Source organism: Manihot esculenta, chromosome 11, assembly GCF_001659605.2.
Source record: "Manihot esculenta cultivar AM560-2 chromosome 11, M.esculenta_v8, whole genome shotgun sequence".
Lineage (NCBI taxonomy): Eukaryota > Viridiplantae > Streptophyta > Magnoliopsida > Malpighiales > Euphorbiaceae > Manihot > Manihot esculenta.
This window is the reverse complement of record NC_035171.2, coordinates 6015745-6033914: the sequence shown is the minus strand read 5'-3', so window position 1 is coordinate 6033914 and position 18170 is coordinate 6015745. Positions and strand designations below refer to the sequence as shown.

General features: G+C 36.4%; 2 protein-coding genes across 4 annotated transcripts; both read left to right on the top strand.

Annotated features, from left to right (window-relative positions):
- Nucleotides 1-860: 860 nt before the first annotated feature.
- Nucleotides 861-8889, top strand: LOC110625479 (pleiotropic drug resistance protein 1). Of its 3 annotated transcripts, none has more exons than XM_043961580.1 (24): nt 861-1523; nt 1674-1794; nt 1900-1988; nt 2090-2174; nt 2279-2438; nt 2547-2623; nt 2859-2912; nt 3003-3093; nt 3183-3412; nt 3595-3876; nt 3962-4278; nt 4413-4573; nt 4665-4768; nt 4854-5010; nt 5089-5211; nt 5301-5434; nt 5516-5848; nt 6476-6766; nt 6865-6948; nt 7037-7170; nt 7287-7514; nt 7598-7769; nt 7868-8122; nt 8236-8889. In XM_043961580.1, exons 1-24 carry the CDS (start codon nt 1198-1200, stop codon nt 8491-8493), a joined length of 4266 nt encoding a protein of 1421 aa, XP_043817515.1. In that variant the 5' UTR covers nt 861-1197; the 3' UTR covers nt 8494-8889. The 3 variants fall into 3 exon arrangements, with proteins under 3 accessions (XP_043817515.1, XP_021626775.1, XP_043817513.1); XM_021771083.2 differs by having other exon boundaries at nt 3183-3484; XM_043961578.1 differs by having other exon boundaries at nt 3183-3499.
- A 7721-nt stretch (nt 8890-16610) lies between these two features.
- On the top strand, nt 16611-17914 carry LOC110625477 (probable 2-oxoglutarate-dependent dioxygenase AOP1). The gene is made up of 3 exons (XM_021771079.2): nt 16611-17027; nt 17113-17437; nt 17531-17914. Exons 1-3 carry the CDS (start codon nt 16654-16656, stop codon nt 17774-17776), a joined length of 945 nt encoding a protein of 314 aa, XP_021626771.1. The 5' UTR covers nt 16611-16653; the 3' UTR covers nt 17777-17914.
- The last annotated feature ends 256 nt before the right edge of the window (nt 17915-18170 follow it).

Below are 18170 nucleotides of genomic sequence, written 5' to 3'. Positions count from 1 at the left end.
TATTTTAAAATTTAATTAAAATATTTTAATTTTAATATAATCTAATCTCTATATTATTGAAAGTAATATATTATTATCACTAATTGATTTGATTCGATTTTTTTTAATTTTTTTCTAATTAAAATTAAACTAAATTGAAATAACCAAAAATTTTAAAATTAAAAACTAAATCAAATTGAAATAAATAAAAAATCGAACTAAATTAATTTAATTCGTTAAATTTTTTTGATTTTAACCAAATAGGGCGCTCATCCTTAATTGCAATCAGTCAAAACCAATTTTTTTAAAGATTTTGAATTATAATAAAAATTATTATAAGAATTTAAACATAAAAGATTAATAATTTTAAATTTATATAAACTTTACTACTAATTTAATTAATAAACTTTAAATTAAATTAATTTAAAATTTTGAATTATTTATCTAAAAATTATAATTTTATTTCTAATTTTTAATGAATCTGTTTAAGTATTTATATATATATTAAAATTACATAAATTAAACTACTATAAAAATGAAATATTATAATGTAACAGTTAATGAAATAACTAATAAAATTTTGAGATTAAAGCATTTTTCATATAAAATAAGTTAAGTTGGATTTTTAGCTAAAATTATTATAAATATTAAGATTAGAAATTAAAATATAATAAGAAATGAAATTTGATAAATTAAAATATTATTAAAGCCATTAATATTTTTAATTGATTTTATAAACTATAAATATAAAATATTTTAATTAAATAATCTTAAAATGTGTACGGACTACTTTCTAAAATATTCAACGACCAAAGATAGTAATTTTTTCCTATAAAAAGTCTTGGGTTGGCGTTGGGCGTTACTTCTCTGGGGTTGGGGAGACGTGGGGTGTCGTTACCGAAGTAAAAGAGGAGCATTGATTGCACCAGCAAAAGCAGTGAAGAACCGATCACCGCCGCCATGAAGTTGCAAAACGGAAGCTTCCATTGCTGTACATTTTTGCTCTGCTGTGATTCTTCCTTCCCTTCAAAAAGAAAGAAAAAAAAAAAATCCTCCCCAACTCTTCTCCTTTATATTATATGCCTGTAGCTTAATGTAAAAGCCGAGAACTCATGTTTTGATAAATTGAGAGAAACCATTTCCTTCTAGAGCCCAGCAGTAAGAATCACTATCTTGGTCGTGGGGTTTAGTCGTTGTTTTAGCACTAGTTCTGTATCAATGGAAAGTGCTGATCTTTATAGAGCGGGTAGCAGTTTCAGAAGAGGCAGTTCTTTGACTCGGAGAAACAATGGTTTGGAAATTTTTGCGCAGTCTTTTCGAGAAGACGATGATGAAGAGTCTTTAAAATGGGCTGCACTAGAGAAATTGCCTACCTATGATCGTCTGAGGAAAGGTATAATAACTACGATGACTGGCGGAGCCAGTGAAATTGATGTACACAATATCGGCTTGCAAGAAAGGAAGAATTTGCTTGAGCGGTTGGTGAGAGTGGCGGATGAGGATAATGAGAAGTTCTTATTGAAGCTTAAGAATCGTATCGATCGGTAAAATTTTCATGCATATATCATATAAGTATATATCGCATGAGAGAAAATGAGCAACTTTCATTAAACTAATGCAAGTATTTCAAGTCCAAACAGAGGAACTTTGTTCTGGGTTTTTTATATTATTTCTTATGTTTCTTGGTTTTGTAGAGTTGGAATTGATATCCCCACAATTGAAGTTCGGTTTGAGCATCTAACAGTTGAAGCAGAAGCCTATGAAGGAAGCAGAGCTTTGCCTACATTCTTCAATTACTTTATTAATATGCTAGAGGTAACAAGCTGCAAACATCGATCATAGTTTTTACATCACTCTTTTCTTGTATAAGAAAATTGTGGATTTATTTTTTTTTTAACTGATTTATTATCCAATGTTTAGGGTATTTTGAATTATTTCCACATTCTTTCAAGCAGAAAGAAACACCTGCATATCCTCAAAGATGTGAGTGGTATCATCAAGCCATCAAGGTGAAGAAAGTTCATTACTAATATTTAGCTTTATGAGAGCTTGTTAAGATTATCGGATCGCCATTTCTAATCATTTTCCTACATTTTCATGTTTATAAAAGAATGACATTACTTTTGGGTCCTCCAAGCTCTGGAAAGACCACGCTTTTATTGGCTTTGGCTGGAAAGCTTGATCCCGCTCTGAAGGTGATAATTCACAGATTTAGATTCGTATTTGTCATGGGATTTCAATGTTAAGCTATTATTTATTCATTTGTATTCATAGCTTGATAAGTTAATTTGTAGTGCAGGTTTCAGGGTGGGTCACTTACAATGGTCATCACTTGCATGAGTTTATACCCCAAAGAACTGCTGCCTATATCAGTCAACATGATCTTCACATAGGAGAAATGACTGTAAGAGAGACTTTGGCCTTTTCTGCTAGATGTCAAGGCGTTGGAAGCCGTTATGGTAAGTTCAATGGACAGTTTACCCCTGTGGTTATACAAGGTCTGAGCATTACAGGTTTTATTTTTCTTCTTTTCTTTATTATTATTAACTTTTGGATTCAACTTGCAGATCTATTAGCAGAGTTATCACGAAGAGAGATTGCAGCAAATATTAAACCTGATTCTGATATTGATGTCTTCATGAAGGTGAGGGAAGCCAAAACATAAAGGAAATATGAAACTTTTAAAGGGAAGCATAAAGGCTAAAGAAATTTTTTTTTCTGAATAAGATGTTCAGGTTGTTATTTATTTTTAATCATCAATTTTGAGTTTTCCGGTTTCTTCCATGTTCTATTCCAAGACAATTTAGAAGGTTGTCATGGAAGAATAAGTTGCATATTTGGTGTTTGTTTTTTTGTCACATCTACTTCTGCTATTACAGGCAGCTGCAACAGAAGGTCAGGAGGCTAATGTCATCACAGATTATATTCTAAAGGTAATATCACCAGCGGTGTAAAAAAGACGATATCCCTTGATTTGTTATAATTTATTTAATGCCATTTCTCTCTTTTTGTTTTTTTTATAGGTTTTAGGACTGGAAGTCTGTGCAGATACAATGGTGGGAGATGAAATGTTGAGGGGAATTTCTGGAGGACAAAGAAAACGTGTTACAACTGGTAAACAAACTCTTTTGATATCAAAGAACATAATCTTCTATTTGTCACGTGTAATATCCGAATGAAAATCTACAACAATTGAATTTCAGGTGAGATGCTGGTCGGACCAGCATTAGCATTGTTTATGGATGAGATATCTACTGGTTTGGACAGCTCTACAACTTATCAGATTGTGAACTCACTCAGGCAAAATGTTCAAATTCTGAAGGGAACTGCTTTAATTTCTCTCCTCCAGCCAGCACCAGAGACTTATGATCTCTTTGATGACATCGTTCTTCTTTCTGATGGCCTGATAGTGTACCAGGGTCCTCGTGAGCAGGTGCTTCGGTTTTTTGAATTCATGGGCTTCCAGTGTCCTATAAGAAAAGGCGTGGCTGACTTCTTGCAGGAAGTAGGCAGAAAGATGGTTTCTCTGTCTTAACTATTTTTTTATTGGATGATTGAGACAAATATTATTTTTAACTATCAAATTAATTTCAGTGAAACTGAAAATCATTGCAGGTAACATCAAGGAAAGATCAGATGCAGTATTGGGCTCGTAAAGATGAGCCTTACAGATTTATCACTGCCAAGGAATTTTCTGAGGCATACGAGTCATTCCAAGTAGGAAGAAGACTTGTGGAGGAGCTTGCAACACCATTTGAAAAAGCTAACAGTCACCCAGCCGCTTTGACAACCAAAAAGTATGGTGTCAACAAGAAGGAACTATTCAAAGCTTGCTTCTCGAGAGAACTCCTACTTATGAAGAGAAACTCATTTTTCTATGTCTTCAAGTTCTCTCAAGTGAGTATATCAACTTTGTTTTAACAATTACTTTGTAAATTTTTGCATCTGAGTTGTGATTTTTCATCTTTCTTTCTTCCGTTAGCTGACAATATTGGCATTGATTACAATGGCACTCTTTTTTCGGACTGAGATGCACCGAGATTCAGTAATTGATGGAGGAATTTACATGGGTGCTTTGTTCTTTATCATGCTTATGGTATTGTTCAATGGTATGGCAGAGATTCCCATGACCATTGCAAAGCTTCCTGTCTTCTACAAGCAAAGAGACCTCCGTTTCTATCCCGCATGGGCTTATGCTCTTCCCTCATGGATCCTTAAAATCCCCATCACATTCATAGAAGTTGGGATTTCTGTATTCTTGACATATTATGTTATAGGATTTGATCCAAATGTTGGAAGGTAAGAAGTGAAATTTATTTTAAAACTTATCAGGAACTTTGATTTATATATGTTTTATTTCGATGATTGTCTCTTCAAGGCTGATATACAAGTTGATATTTCTTACATCCAAAGGTCATATATTTCTATGGCAGGTTGTTTAGGCAATACCTCCTGCTCTTACTTGTTAACCAGATGGCTTCTGGATTATTCCGATCTATTGCTGCAGTGGCTAGGAACATGATTGTAGCTAACACCTTTGGCTCATTCATACTGCTGCTGCTCTTCGTTTTGGGTGGATTTATCTTGTCACGAGGTATAATAAAATAAGCTTATGACAAGATTAATATATTTGTCAAACTTAAACCTTAATCAATATTCTATCTTAACTTTACTTAATGTTGCAGATCATATAAAGAAATGGTGGTTATGGGCCTACTGGACATCACCGACGATGTATGGGCAAAATGCTATTGTAGTTAATGAATTCCTTGGACATAGTTGGAGTCATGTAAACTCAGAAACTACTCATTTTCTACATTTTGTGTTTCCGTCTTCATGATAAACTAAAATCTGAGCTTTCTTCCTTATTAAAGGTTCTCCCAAACTCAACAGAACCATTAGGAGTTCAAGTTCTAAAATCTCGTGGCTTCTTCACGGAAGCATATTGGTACTGGCTAGGACTAGGAGCACTTTGCGGATTCACAATTTTATTCAACTTCTTATACACCATAGCTCTCACTTATCTTAATGGTAAGTATCTTTACAGATTTCATGTTTTTTAAAAGCAAGTGGTTGTGTTTTATTGTTGTGTACTTAACTATAATGCAGAATTTAGCAAGCCTCAGGCTGTTACATCAAAAGAACCTCAAGACAATGGAACTGCTAGAATGGAAGATGGTGTTCATTTGAGTTACCTTGGGAGCAGCTCTAATCAACAAACAAACACAGCTGGTGATGCTCATTAAGGATATGTGTGTATGTGCGAGTAATTTAATTCTTTGCCTTCTAAATAGAAATCAAAGTTTTGCTGATATATGCAGTCATTGGAGATGAAATTATAAGAGGGAAGTCACCCAAGTCTTCACAGAACAACCACAGAAAAGGAATGGTCCTTCCATTTGAACCATATTCCATTACATTTGATGAAATTGTGTACTCCGTTGACATGCCACGGGTAACAAAGATTGCCACAAGGTATAATATCAATGCTATCAATTAGAAATGTGATGACTTATTTGTGGATTGGATTTTTCAGGAAATGAAAAATGAGGGCGTTTGTGAAGACAAACTGGTACTCTTGAACGGTGTGAGTGGTGCTTTTAGGCCTGGTGTTCTCACTGCTCTAATGGGTGTTAGTGGTGCTGGTAAAACAACTCTGATGGATGTGCTAGCTGGTAGGAAAACTGGAGGATATATTGAGGGGAGTATCAAAATTTCTGGGTACCCAAAGAAGCAAGAAACATTTGCTAGAATTTCTGGATATTGTGAGCAAAATGATATTCATTCTCCTCATATTACTGTTTATGAGTCACTGGTCTTCTCTGCTTGGCTAAGACTATCCCATGAAGTAGACAATGAAACCAGAGAGGTAAATATCTGCAACCCTATTTGAGTTCTTTAACAAGGATTTATATTTCTGAACAAAGAAAGTCCATAAATAATTTCAAAGTTGATCTAAACTTGTTTGAGCTTGTGTCCTACTTGTGCCACTTGGAATATATGATCAGTTTTTTTCCTTCTTTCTTCAAATAGTGCCAGTTTTTTTTTTCTGCTTGTGCTACTGCTAGTTTAGTTTGCATGAACATGAGTAGTGTTGGTCAATGGTGAGACGCTTATCTTCTTGGGGCAAACTAAACTAGAAGTCTTATTAAATGTAAATATAGTTTCACTAACTCTTAGGACCACTGCTTTATTTGAAAATTCGAAGGTAACGTATTCTAAATTTAATATTCAATATCAATACAAACTCTTTTAAACTTTATGGGATGCTAATTTTCTTTTGGGAGTTTGTGATGAGCATTTACGAAACATTAGCAACAAGGGACCTTTTCTTAAGTTTAATTGGTAAAGGTCTCCACGTGGCTCTTCCCCCGAGTACATGTGAAGTTGATATCATGTACTGATTTTGCCAGAAAAAATTTTAGCTCAACTCGGGAAAAGCCATTAGCAGTCGGATACAACAAAGTTTAATCTTTAGATTTTAATAATGGTGCAGATGTTTGTTGAGGAAGTCATGGAGCTTGTGGAACTGAATACACTGAGGCAAGCATTAGTTGGGTTGCCCGGTGTAAATGGTCTGTCAACTGAGCAACGCAAGCGTCTAACCATTGCGGTTGAGCTAGTGGCAAACCCCTCAATCATTTTTATGGATGAGCCAACTTCAGGGCTAGATGCAAGAGCTGCAGCAATAGTTATGAGAACTGTTAGAAACACAGTGGATACTGGTAGAACAGTAGTCTGCACCATCCATCAGCCAAGCATTGACATCTTTGAAGCTTTTGATGAAGTAAGGAAGCGTTAATTAGTTGATCATGAAACAAGTGCTCCATTGTGTGTTCTTCAGTATATATGCATAATTTTGACATGTTTAACATGGGATATCAGCTATTCCTATTGAAGCGAGGAGGACACGAGATATACGTGGGGCCATTGGGTCGATATTCTTGCCATCTAATCAAATATTTTGAGGTATGTCATCACAGAATCAAAATTTACAGCTGACAAGTTCAGATATATGTTCATGCAAACAGCTAACACAAATACCCTTACAATCAAGGGAATTGAAGGAGTCAACAAAATCAAAGATGGTTATAATCCAGCAACTTGGATGTTGGAAGTTACCACTGCAGCACAAGAAATGGCTTTAGGGGTTGATTTTGCTGATATCTACAGAAACTCTGAGTTGTACGGGTAATTTATTGAAAAAACAACTTGATTACTTGGTTAGATTGCGAGTTCATTTAACCTTATTTCCAATGTGTCATAACTTGGAATAAGCAAAGCACTGATTCCTCGAAATTTCTCAGGAGAAACAAAGCTCTTATTAAGGACTTAAGCAAGTCTGCTCCTGGTTCAAAGGACCTCCATTTCCCTAATAAATATTCAGAGTCGTTTTTTGGTCAATTTTCGGCATGCTTATGGAAACAACATTTGTCATATTGGCGTAATCCACCATATACTGCTATCAGATTTCTCTTTACAGCCTTCATAGGCTTGGTCTTTGGAACAATGTTCTGGGATCTTGGTCCCAAATTGTAAGCCGCAACTTAAGAACTACTAGAACAAAAAGCATCCATCCATATATCTTCTAATGCCATCTTCATGTGACATATTGCAGGACAAAGCAACAAGATCTTTTTAATGCAATGGGTTCAATGTATGCTGCAGTTCAATTCCTTGGTGTTCAAAATGCATCATCTGTGCAGCCGGTGGTAGCTGTTGAACGAACAGTGTTCTATAGAGAAAGAGCTGCTGGGATGTACTCAGCCTTGCCATATGCCTTTGGACAGGTAAAATCTGTTAAAATATATCCACAAAACTATATGTACTAATTATTATGCAAGAACTTCTTGTATATTTGTTTACAAAATTTCATTTTTCATTGCAGGTTGTGATTGAACTTCCATATATTTTTATGCAAGCTGCAGTATATGGTGTTACTGTCTATGCAATGATTGGATTTGAATGGAATGCCTCTAAGTTCTTTTGGTATTTATATTTCACGTACTTCACATTGTTATACTTCACCTTCTATGGCATGATGGCTGTGGGCGTATCACCAAATCACCACATCTCATCTATAATTTCTTCTGCATTCTATGGAATATGGAACCTGTTTTCTGGATTCATAATCCCAAGAACAGTAAGTTCTTTCCAAGCATGATCATTTTTATACTACATTTCCATAGTTCACAGTTTTGATGAATGATGTTCATTAATCTTTGTTCTTTCATTTCTGCACCTGCCTTAAAACAGAGGATGCCTGCATGGTGTTCATGGTACTATTGGTTAAATCCAGTATCTTGGACCTTATATGGATTGGTTGCATCACAGTTTGGAGATATTAAGGAGAAACTTGAAACAGGAGAAACAGTGGAACTTTTCACCAGAGATTATTTCGGTTTCAGACATGACTTTCTGGGATTAGTTGCAGCTGTGGTTTTTGGATTTGTCATTCTTTTTGCATTTATCTTTGCAGTTTCTATTAAGATGTTTAATTTCCAGAGGCGATGAGAATCTGCTCTATAATCGTACTTGTCAAATTTTCTTTTACCTCTTTCCATCACATTAAGCAACATGCTTGCAAGAGTTGTACCTCTGTGTTAGTCTAGTTGAGATTGTAGTTGGAAACTAGTTAGAAATATTTTGTATTTTTGTTAAGCTTTATCCTTTGGTTATTGTACTCTAGTTTCTATTGTACCTGCTGTATCAGAAATTCTGTTTCTGAAATCAGAATTCCAGATTTGGTGGGATTATGTCTTTTTAATGTTAGAAATGTTAGATGCTAAGATAGACACTTTTGACTTGTAAAAGCTTTCTATAAAAGCTTTCTATAAAAGCTTCTTTTTGTAACTTCTCCAGTAAGAGAGAATACCAGATCAATAGAGAAGTATTCTTCCTCAATTTTTTACATTTTTTCATCTTCTTCCCTTGCTCTCCATTGCTGCAATTGTTAACAGTGATATTAGAGCCTTTTATGGTCTTTATGTGACCTGTGAAATAGAGAAAACTAGCAAGGAAACCTTCCTCAAAAAAAAAAAACAAAACCCTTAAATACTTGTGAGTGAAAATATGGCTTCAAGTAGCTATTCAGCTCCTCCACCACCTATTTTCTCAGGAGAAAACTATCCCATCTGGTCAGTGAAGATGAAGGGTTATTTGAAGGCCTATGATCTATGGGAAGTTGTGGAAACGGGTAGAGACCCACCTCCTTTGAGAGACAATGCTACGGTTGCTCAAATGAAGCAACATAGTGAAGAATGTGCACAAGAAGTTCAAGGCACTCTCTTGTCTTCATTTTGCTATTTCTGATGTTATTTTCACAAGAATCATGGCTTGTGAATTAGCAAAAGAAGCTTGGGATAAGCTGAAGGAAGAGTTCCAAGGAAGTAACAAAACCAGAAGCATGCAGATTCTAAATTTGAGAAGAGAGTTTGAAGTCCTTAAAATGAATGATTCTGAATCTGTCAAGGAGTATTTTGATAGATTACTCTCTGTTGTCAACAAAATTAGACTTTTAGGAGAGGAGCTTAGTGATAAAAGACTTGTGGAGAAAGTTCTTGTAAGCCAACCCGAGAGATTTGAGCCAAAGATCTCTTCTTTGGAAGATTCTAAAAATTTGAGCACCATTTCTCTTTTAGAGTTGGTTAATGCTCTACAAGCTCTTGAGCAAAGGAGGACATTCAGAATGGAGGAGTCCTTAGAAGAAGCTTTTCTTGTGAAGCAAAAGGGCAAGCTAGTTGAAGAAGTAAAGAAAGCTGCAAGTAATTCTTTTAACAAGGGCAAGCAATATGCAAATAGAAGGGAGGGAGGTAGAAGAGCAAATTTCCCACCTTGTCCTACTTGCAACAAAACCAACCATCTTGAGAAAGATTGCTGGCAAAAGAGTGGAGTTAAGCCACCTCAATGTGGTTATTGCAAGAAGCTGGGTCATGTTGATAAAAATTGCATACTCAAGCAATATAGACAAAACCAGAATCAAAATCAGAATCATAACTAGCAACTTGCACAACAACTTAATTTCCATGATGATCAAGCTCAATGTGGTGATCATATTTTTGTTGTTACTCACTCCTCAAATACCAGTTGCAGACACACCTGACTTGTGGATAGTGGTTGCACTTGTCACATGGCAAGAGATGAAAGCTTGTTCTCTTCCATTGATAAATCCGTGAGGATCAAAGTAAAGCTTAGAAATGGAGAAATTATGGAGTCTCAAGGCAAGGATTCAGTATATATTCAGACTAAGCAAGGTATCAAACTAGTTCCTGATGTTCTTTTCATTCCTAGTTTAGATCAAAACTTGCTTAGTGTTGCTCAAATGATTAAGAAGGGTTATTCCTTGTCATTCAAAGACAATGTGTGCTCCATTTTTGACTCTCATGGTATTGAAATTGTTAAAGTTAAAATGGTGGGTAATAGCTTTCCTTTAAATTGGAATTCGATTCAACAACACACTTCATATATTGCTAGAAATGTTGAATCTAATTTGTGGCATAAAAGATTTGGCCACTACAACTTGAATTCTCTCAAATACATGCAAAGCAAAGAAATGGCTAGAGATATGCCTGAAATTTTTCTTGATGGTAGTGTGTGTGGAAATTGCTAATGTAACGACCCGAAAATCGGACCGCTACCGGCGCTAGGATCCGGGTCGACTTAAGGCCGCCGGGACCCGTAGCAAGCCTGACATAAAACCTGTAAACCTGTATAATCCCATACATGATCAACAACATGCATAAAAATTAAAACTTTTCTTTCCATAAACATCAACCAAACTCAACCTGTGCATAAATATGAACATAACTTTGATCCCTCTGTGGGATCTCATCTGTGCCCTCAAAGGGTAACATAACCTGTGTTGAGCTGGTTTACATAAACATCATCAAAACCTCTAAGATCATGTATAAAAAGGGATACAACATTCTATGGTCAAGCACACACTAACATCCATAAAACTCATTACATAACTATACTGTACTTTTACATTACAATTTGATCATGTCCATTGCTAGCTATTACATAGGCATGACTTCTTTACTCTATCCGGACTCCCGTACTATAACCTGTACCTGAAGCCTGGGGGAAAAGGGAGAGGGGTGAGCTAAAAGCCCAGTGAGTAGAGCTATTAAAACACATCAACACTATGCTCTATGAAATGCATCATAGCACAAACAATTCACATAAGGGTTGGGCGAACTCGTCACCAATTAGTCCAAGTTAACTCTGTGCCAGGCCTGTAGAATGGGGTCCTGGTCTTTCCTGTCAGAACATACATTACTTACCATTTTCCCAGGGCCTCCTCTGGCTCCTGGTCTTCAAGTCCCATAACCGTGCCTTACTCTGTGCCAGGCCTGTAGACTGGGGCCTGGACTTGTTTACTCTGTGCCAGGCCTGTAGCATGGGGCCTGGTCTTCCTGTCTTGGACTAACTGGGTCATCCGACATTCACCCACAACAACAACAATTTATGCAATGCGGCATATTCGTGAAAACTAATGCAATCATCCTATTGCATAATCATGATGCATGAAACATGATAAAGCATTTAATTTAAAAGATTAAGTTATAGTTCCACTCACCTCTGGCTGACTCTGACAATACCGAAGCAGCTGAACTCACTGCTGGGGTCCTCGGTTCCTCGGGTCCGAACCTACACAGGTGGACTCAAATGAGGGACCAAACATACCTGAACATAACTCTAAAATATTCCCCAAAAACCCCCTAAAACATCCTGAAAATATCACATAGAGATATGCATGAAATGGCTGAACAGGGCACTTTCGGCGGCACCTTCGGCGGCCGAAAGTCCTGGACAGAGACGAAACTCAGGTAGGTTTGGCGGCACCTTCGGCGGCCGAAAGTCCCAGACAGAGACGAAAGTCTCTTTTCGGGGGCAACTTCGGCAGCCGAAAGGCCTGCCTCCCCAGCCATGTTCGGCGGCCGAAAGTGCCTTCGGCTGCCGAACCTGGTTTCTGCCAAAGGGCAGAAACTTGGCTCCTTTGTGCATTTCGCCTCCAAACCTTCCAAACATGCATATTTTTCAACCAAAGCATGCATACAAGTTTCTAGGGGCCTCAAACATGCATATACCTCATCTACAACACTTCAATCACACACAATCAAGCTACATTGTTCAAAAAGTCATAAAAAACCCATAGGTTCAACATATGCCCTAACATGCATTCTATCCCTTAAAACTTCATAAAACTTGTTTAAATCATACATTGAGCTTAAGATCGGCTCTTACCTCTTGAAGATCGAGGGTTGAGGAGATCTAAACTTGGAGATGGGAGAAGTTCCAACTTTTGGTCTCCAAGCTCCAAAACTCGTTCTAAGCTCAAAGATCTTCAAAACCAAAGTTATAAACTTGTAAAGATCATGGAAAAAGGAAGGAAAAACTCAAGATTGGGGAAGGATGGCGGAATGCTCACCTTGGCCGAAATGGGGAGAAAAAGCTCGCCCATTTTCGGCTAAGGGACCCTTTTATAGGTGGCTGGCCAGGCCACGTTCGGGGGCCGAATGTGCCTCCGCATCCATGCAATGTTCGGCGGCCGAACTTGACTTTCGGCGGCCGAACCTGGACTTCCCCTCACTCATGCTTTCGGGGGCCTAACGTGCCTCCAAAACACATGCATGTTCGGCGGCCGAACTTGACTTTCGGCGGCCGAACCTGGGTTTTCCTCCAATGCTATTTTCATGCAAAAACTCATTTTATTTAATACTTAAAACCATTAAAAACATGAAAACATTTCATAAAAATATGATTCTACCCTTCTAGAGGTCTCCGACATCCGAGGTTCCACCGCACGGCAGGAATTCCGATACCGGGGTCTAGCCGGGTATTACAGCTAACTTGGCAAGTCTCATAGATAATCTTTTCCTGATAATGCAACATGGAGGGCCAAGGAAAAGCTGGAATTGGTTCATACTGATGTATGTGGACCAATGAGGACAGCTTCCATGAGTAACAACTTGTATTTCATCCTCTTTATTGATGATTTGACAATGATGACTTGGGTTTATTTTCTCACCAACAAATCTCAAGTTCTTTCAGTATTTAAAAAATTTAAAGCTCTTGTTGAAAGGCAAAGTAGCTGCAAATTAAAAACTTTGAGATCAGATAATGGTACTGAGTATACTTCTGGTGAGTTTAACAAATTTTGTGAAGATTTGGGAATCAAGCATCAATTTTCAGTTAGTTATTCTCCTGAACAAAATGGTGTCTCAGAGAGGAAGAATAGAACAGCAATGGAGATGGCTAGATGCATGATGATTGAGAAGGAATTAACAAAGAATTTCTAGGCAGAAGTTGTACATACAGCTGTATACCTTCTCAATAGGCTTCCTACAAGGTCAGTACAAGGAATGACACCTGTGGAGGCTTGGTTTGGTTCAAAACCATCAGCAAAACACGTGAAAGTGTTTGGTTCAGTTTGTTACATCCATGTTCCTGCAGTAAAGAGAGGCAAGCTTGATGATAAGGCAGAGAATTGATATCTTTTTGAGTTATGCAGCTCAATCGAAGGGTTATAGAGTGTACAAAGTTGAAGCCAAGAAGGTGGTTGTGTGTAGGGATGTGAAGATTGATGAAGATGCTTATTGGAATTGGAAAACAAATCAAGTTGAGTATTGTTGTTCAGATCAGTAGAAAACAAGAACCGTTCCTACAGTTCCAGAATCAGATTCTAATTTCGATACAGATTCTGATGTTGATTCACCTCCACTAAGAACCAAATCTCTTGTTGAGATTTATGAGAATTGTAACCTGGCTATTTCAGAACCTTCAAACTATGTTAAAGCCTCAACCAATGATGCATGGATAGTTGCAATGCAGGAGGAGATTGGGATAAAGAAACTTGGATTCTCACCCCTAGACCTCAAAATAGGAGGGTCATTGGAGTTAAACGGGTATACATAGTTAAATTAAATCCTGATGGAAGTGTGTTCAAGTACAAAGCAAGGCTAGTTGTTAAGGGATATGCTCAAGTCCCTGGTATTGACTATGGAGACACATTTGCTCCTGTTGCAAGGCATGATATTGTGAGATTGCTGATTGCACTTGCTGCTCAAAATAAATGGAAGATTTTTCATATCAAGTCTGCATTCCTCAATAGCAACTTGGAGGAAGAAATTTTTGTTGACCAGCCTGAAGGATTTGAAATTGCTGGTTGTAAAGATCATATCTACAAGCTTAATAAAGCCTTGTATGGGTTAAAACAAGTTCCAAGAGCTTGGTACAGTAGAATGGATTCTCATTTACTTGATCAAGGCTTTCAAAGAAGTCCTAATGAGCCCACTTTATATGTGAAGCACACCAAAGGCAAGAGTTTGCTTATTGTCTCTTTGTATGTTGATGATTTATTGATAACAGGAGACAACTTAGAGGAAATTCAAAGATTCAAAGAAAGGGTTATGCATGAATTTGAAATGTCAGATCTTGGTTTGATGAAGTATTTTCTTGGCATTGAAGTCGACTAATCTGAAAGTGGAATATTCATCTCTCAGCACAAATATGCCCTTGATATGTTGAAGAAATTCAATATGGAGAATTGCAAATCAGTTGCAACTCCATTGGTGCTGAATGAGAAGTTTCTTAAGGTTCTACTTTCAGAAGTTTAATTGGCAGCTTGTTGTATTTGATTGCTACAAGGCCTGATTTGATGTTTTCAGCTAGTCTTTTATCTAGATTCATGTAATCTCCAAGTCAGAAGCATTTTGGTGTTGCTAAAAGGGGCCTCAGGTACTTGAAAGGTACTACAAACTATGATATTTATTATACTAATGTTGAGGATACTACTTTGATTGGCTATTCAGATAGTGATTGGGTTGGTTGCTTGGATGATTATAAAAGCACCTCTGGTTTTGTTTTTTCTTTTGGGTCTGGAGCCTTCACTTGGAATTCAAGGAAACAAGACCTTGTTGCTCAATCCACAGCAGAAGCAGAGTATGTTACAGCTGCATCTACTACCAATCAAGCCATTTGGTTAAGAAAAATTTTATTTGATTTGCAACAACCTGAAGAGGAACTTACAACTATTTTTGTGGACAACAAATCAGCTATGTCCATAGCTGAAAATCCAGTTTAGCATGGTAGGACCAAGCACATTAATATGAAGTTTCATGCTTTGAGAGAAGTTGAGAAGAATGGAGAAATCAAGTTGGTCCATTGCACTTCAAATTTGCAGCAGGCTGATATTTTTACAAAAGTATTAACAAGAGCAAAACTTGAGTTCATGAAATCCTTGCTTGGTGTTTCTAAAAACGATCTCAAGGAGGAGTGTTAGTGTAGTTGAGATTATAGTTGAAAACTAGTTGGAAATATTTTGTATTTTTGTTAAGTTTTATCCTTTGGTTATTGCACTCTAATTTCTGTTGTACTTGTTGTATCAGAAATTAAAATTCTAAATTTAGTGAGATTATGTCTTTTTAATGTTAGAAAGGCTAGATGTTAATATAGGCACTTTTGATTTATAAAAACTTTCTATAAAAACTTTTTTTTATAACTTCTCCGATAAAAGAGAATACCATATCAATGGAGAAGTTTTCTTCCTCAATTTTTTATATTTTTTCGTCTTTTTTCCTTACTCTCCAATGCTGTAATTGTTAACACTCAGCCAACCACACATTGTTAAAGGTATTGAGATGAAATCAATTGAAAAAGAAACGTTGTTATGATTTAACAGTATTTGTTTTAATTTTTAATATATTTATATGTTAGAAGATTTTATTGACATAACAAAATCAACACTAATATTAATTACATATCCCAACCGATAATAATGCAAATTGCCACAAAAGAGCATATATTCCAGCTCACAAGCCAACGAACTTCCAACAAAATATGGTTTTGTACCTTTGTGATGATTATTGCAGCTGTTTGTCAGAAATTGATTGTGGTGTGTCAACCACCGGAGGATTAGGGACGGTTGACAGCCGGTGGAAGTGTTTGGGCTTTCTGGGTTGGGTCTGATTTCTTGATTTGTTTTCAATGATCTGATTTATTACAATTTGGGTTCCCCTTTCCTGTTTATAGTTGAGTCACACTTTGTATATTTGCCTTAAAGGCCTTGAAGAAATACAAAATTACATGCATTAAGAAAAGAAAAAAAAATCTGTAGGGATTCAATTAACTTGCATTCATTTGTGGATTCACTTCAAGAGAATTGAAAAATTTTATAGGGAATTTCATAAAATTATGGAAGATGGAGGATGACTTATTTTAATTAATCACATGTGACTCTTTATCCATTTATTTATTTTAATTAATTATTTAACTTACAGAGAGCATGCATCTCTCTCGTATTATAAAATTCTAAAATCATGCATTTTTATAACTTTATTTTAAGATCTCCATCATTGGACTGGCTAGGGCTTCGCGTATTATTAGGGATTCCATGTTTTCTTTAAGGGAAGGAATCAATTTGCCCTAAATTCCCTTACTCCTATGGACATCCCCTTTTGTTTTTAGCCCTTTTTTTATAAAATAATTAAAGAATTTGATTATAAAACATGAAAACCTTTTAATTGAATTTTCTAAAACCGAATAATTAATCTAATAGTAATTCTCCCAATAAAATTTATATGAAACTCAATTTATAAGGCAATGTTCCCTTTCGCTAACTAAACAACAATTAATCAAGAGAGTGAGAGGAAGAGCAGAACTACCACCATCATGGGTTCCCTTACAGGGGCGAAGATTCCACTCATAGATTTCACTACCGACGACTTGAATCCTGGCTCAAGTTCTTGGGTTTGCGTGTGCAGAGACCTATGCAGCGCCCTTGAAGAGTACGGGTTCTTCATAGCAAAGTATGATGAAGTTTCTTCTCGACTTAATGAAGCTATCTTTGGTGTATCAAAGGAATTGTTTCATCTCCCCACTGACATCAAAATCAAAAACGTTAACAGTAAGCCATTTCTTGGCTACCATGGCCAACTGGCTGCCCGACCTCTTTATGAAAGTTTCGGCATAGATTATGTCACAGATAAAGAACAAGTTCATGAGTTCACAAACACAATGTGGCCATCTGGGAACAGTGATTTCAGGTATATAACATCAGATCTTTCATTTTTGTTATATTTTCGTGGATGTTTATGTTTAAGTACGATTCATGTTCACTTTGCTGGACAGCGAAACTGTGTATTTGTACTCAAAGGTGATGAAACAGCTGCATGAAAAGGTGGTGAGGATGATATTCGACAACTATGGTGTAGACAAGTACTATGAATCCAACAAGGAAGCAACCACTTACCTTCTGCGATTCCTAAAATATCGAGCTCCTCAAGAAAATGAGAGCAATAAAGGTTTGCTTCCTCACACCGACAAAAGCTTCCTTACAATACTTCATCAGAATCACGTCAATGGTTTGGAAGTTAAAGCAAAGAATGGAGAGTGGATTAGTTTAGACTTTGCTCCTTCTTCAACGTTTGTAGTCATGGCAGGCGAAGCAATCATGGTAAGTGATCAAACCCAGGAACTAATCATAAAGTATAAGCTTCAAAGTCCCTAAATAATTAACAATTTTGAAGAATTTGGTTGGCTTTTGCAGGGATGGAGCAACGATAGAATTGATGCTTGTGAGCATATGGTGACCATGAAGTTCAAGGAGACGAGATACTCACTGGGCCTATTTTCATTCATCAAGGGGATAATACAAGTACCAGAAGAGTTGATTGATGAAGAAGAGCATCCATTAAAGTATAAGCCATTTGATCATGTGGGTATGCTTCATTTCTTTGCGACAGCTGAAGGTCGCCATCACCAACGGACTTTGAAAGCCTATTGTGGCCTTTGAGTACATTACAAGCTGGTTTAATCTCCAGATTCAAGTGTTGGGAGTCTGTTGCTTGAGAGAAATTATTTAAGATTCTGTGTTCATGTATGATCTATGCTTACTCCAACAATAAAAAAAGGAATTTTTTATAATAATACTAAGATGGGTTTTAAAATCCAAAGCATAATGGCATGATGGGCTTTTAGTTGTAGGCTTCATAACTTAAGCTTGAAACAGCCAGACTTAGACTTCAAAAATAAAACCTCAACTTTTTTTTTTTTTTTATGTAAAAAAATAAATCTAATTAAATTTTTTTATTTTTGCTTTCTTTTTCAGTGGATAATGTTTTAATAATAATAGCAATAAGTGATGGAAATTGATGGAGGACCTCACACAGACGTGTTTTGATGGATCC

What these genes read in the sequence shown, in the direction of transcription:
- LOC110625479 (XM_043961578.1), top strand. Translation starts at nt 1,198, where the DNA reads ATGGAAAGTGCTGATCTTTATAGAGCGGGTAGCAGTTTCAGAAGAGGC. An exon ending in ACTTTATTAATATGCTAGAG is followed by an intron (nt 1,795 to 1,899) that starts GTAACAAGCTGC and finishes TCCAATGTTTAG; the next exon opens with GGTATTTTGAATTATTTCCA. An exon ending in GATTCATAATCCCAAGAACA is followed by an intron (nt 8,123 to 8,235) that starts GTAAGTTCTTTC and finishes GCCTTAAAACAG; the next exon opens with AGGATGCCTGCATGGTGTTC.
- LOC110625477 (XM_021771079.2), top strand. Translation starts at nt 16,654, where the DNA reads ATGGGTTCCCTTACAGGGGCGAAGATTCCACTCATAGATTTCACTACC. An exon ending in TCTGGGAACAGTGATTTCAG is followed by an intron (nt 17,028 to 17,112) that starts GTATATAACATC and finishes TTTGCTGGACAG; the next exon opens with CGAAACTGTGTATTTGTACT. An exon ending in TGGCAGGCGAAGCAATCATG is followed by an intron (nt 17,438 to 17,530) that starts GTAAGTGATCAA and finishes TGGCTTTTGCAG; the next exon opens with GGATGGAGCAACGATAGAAT.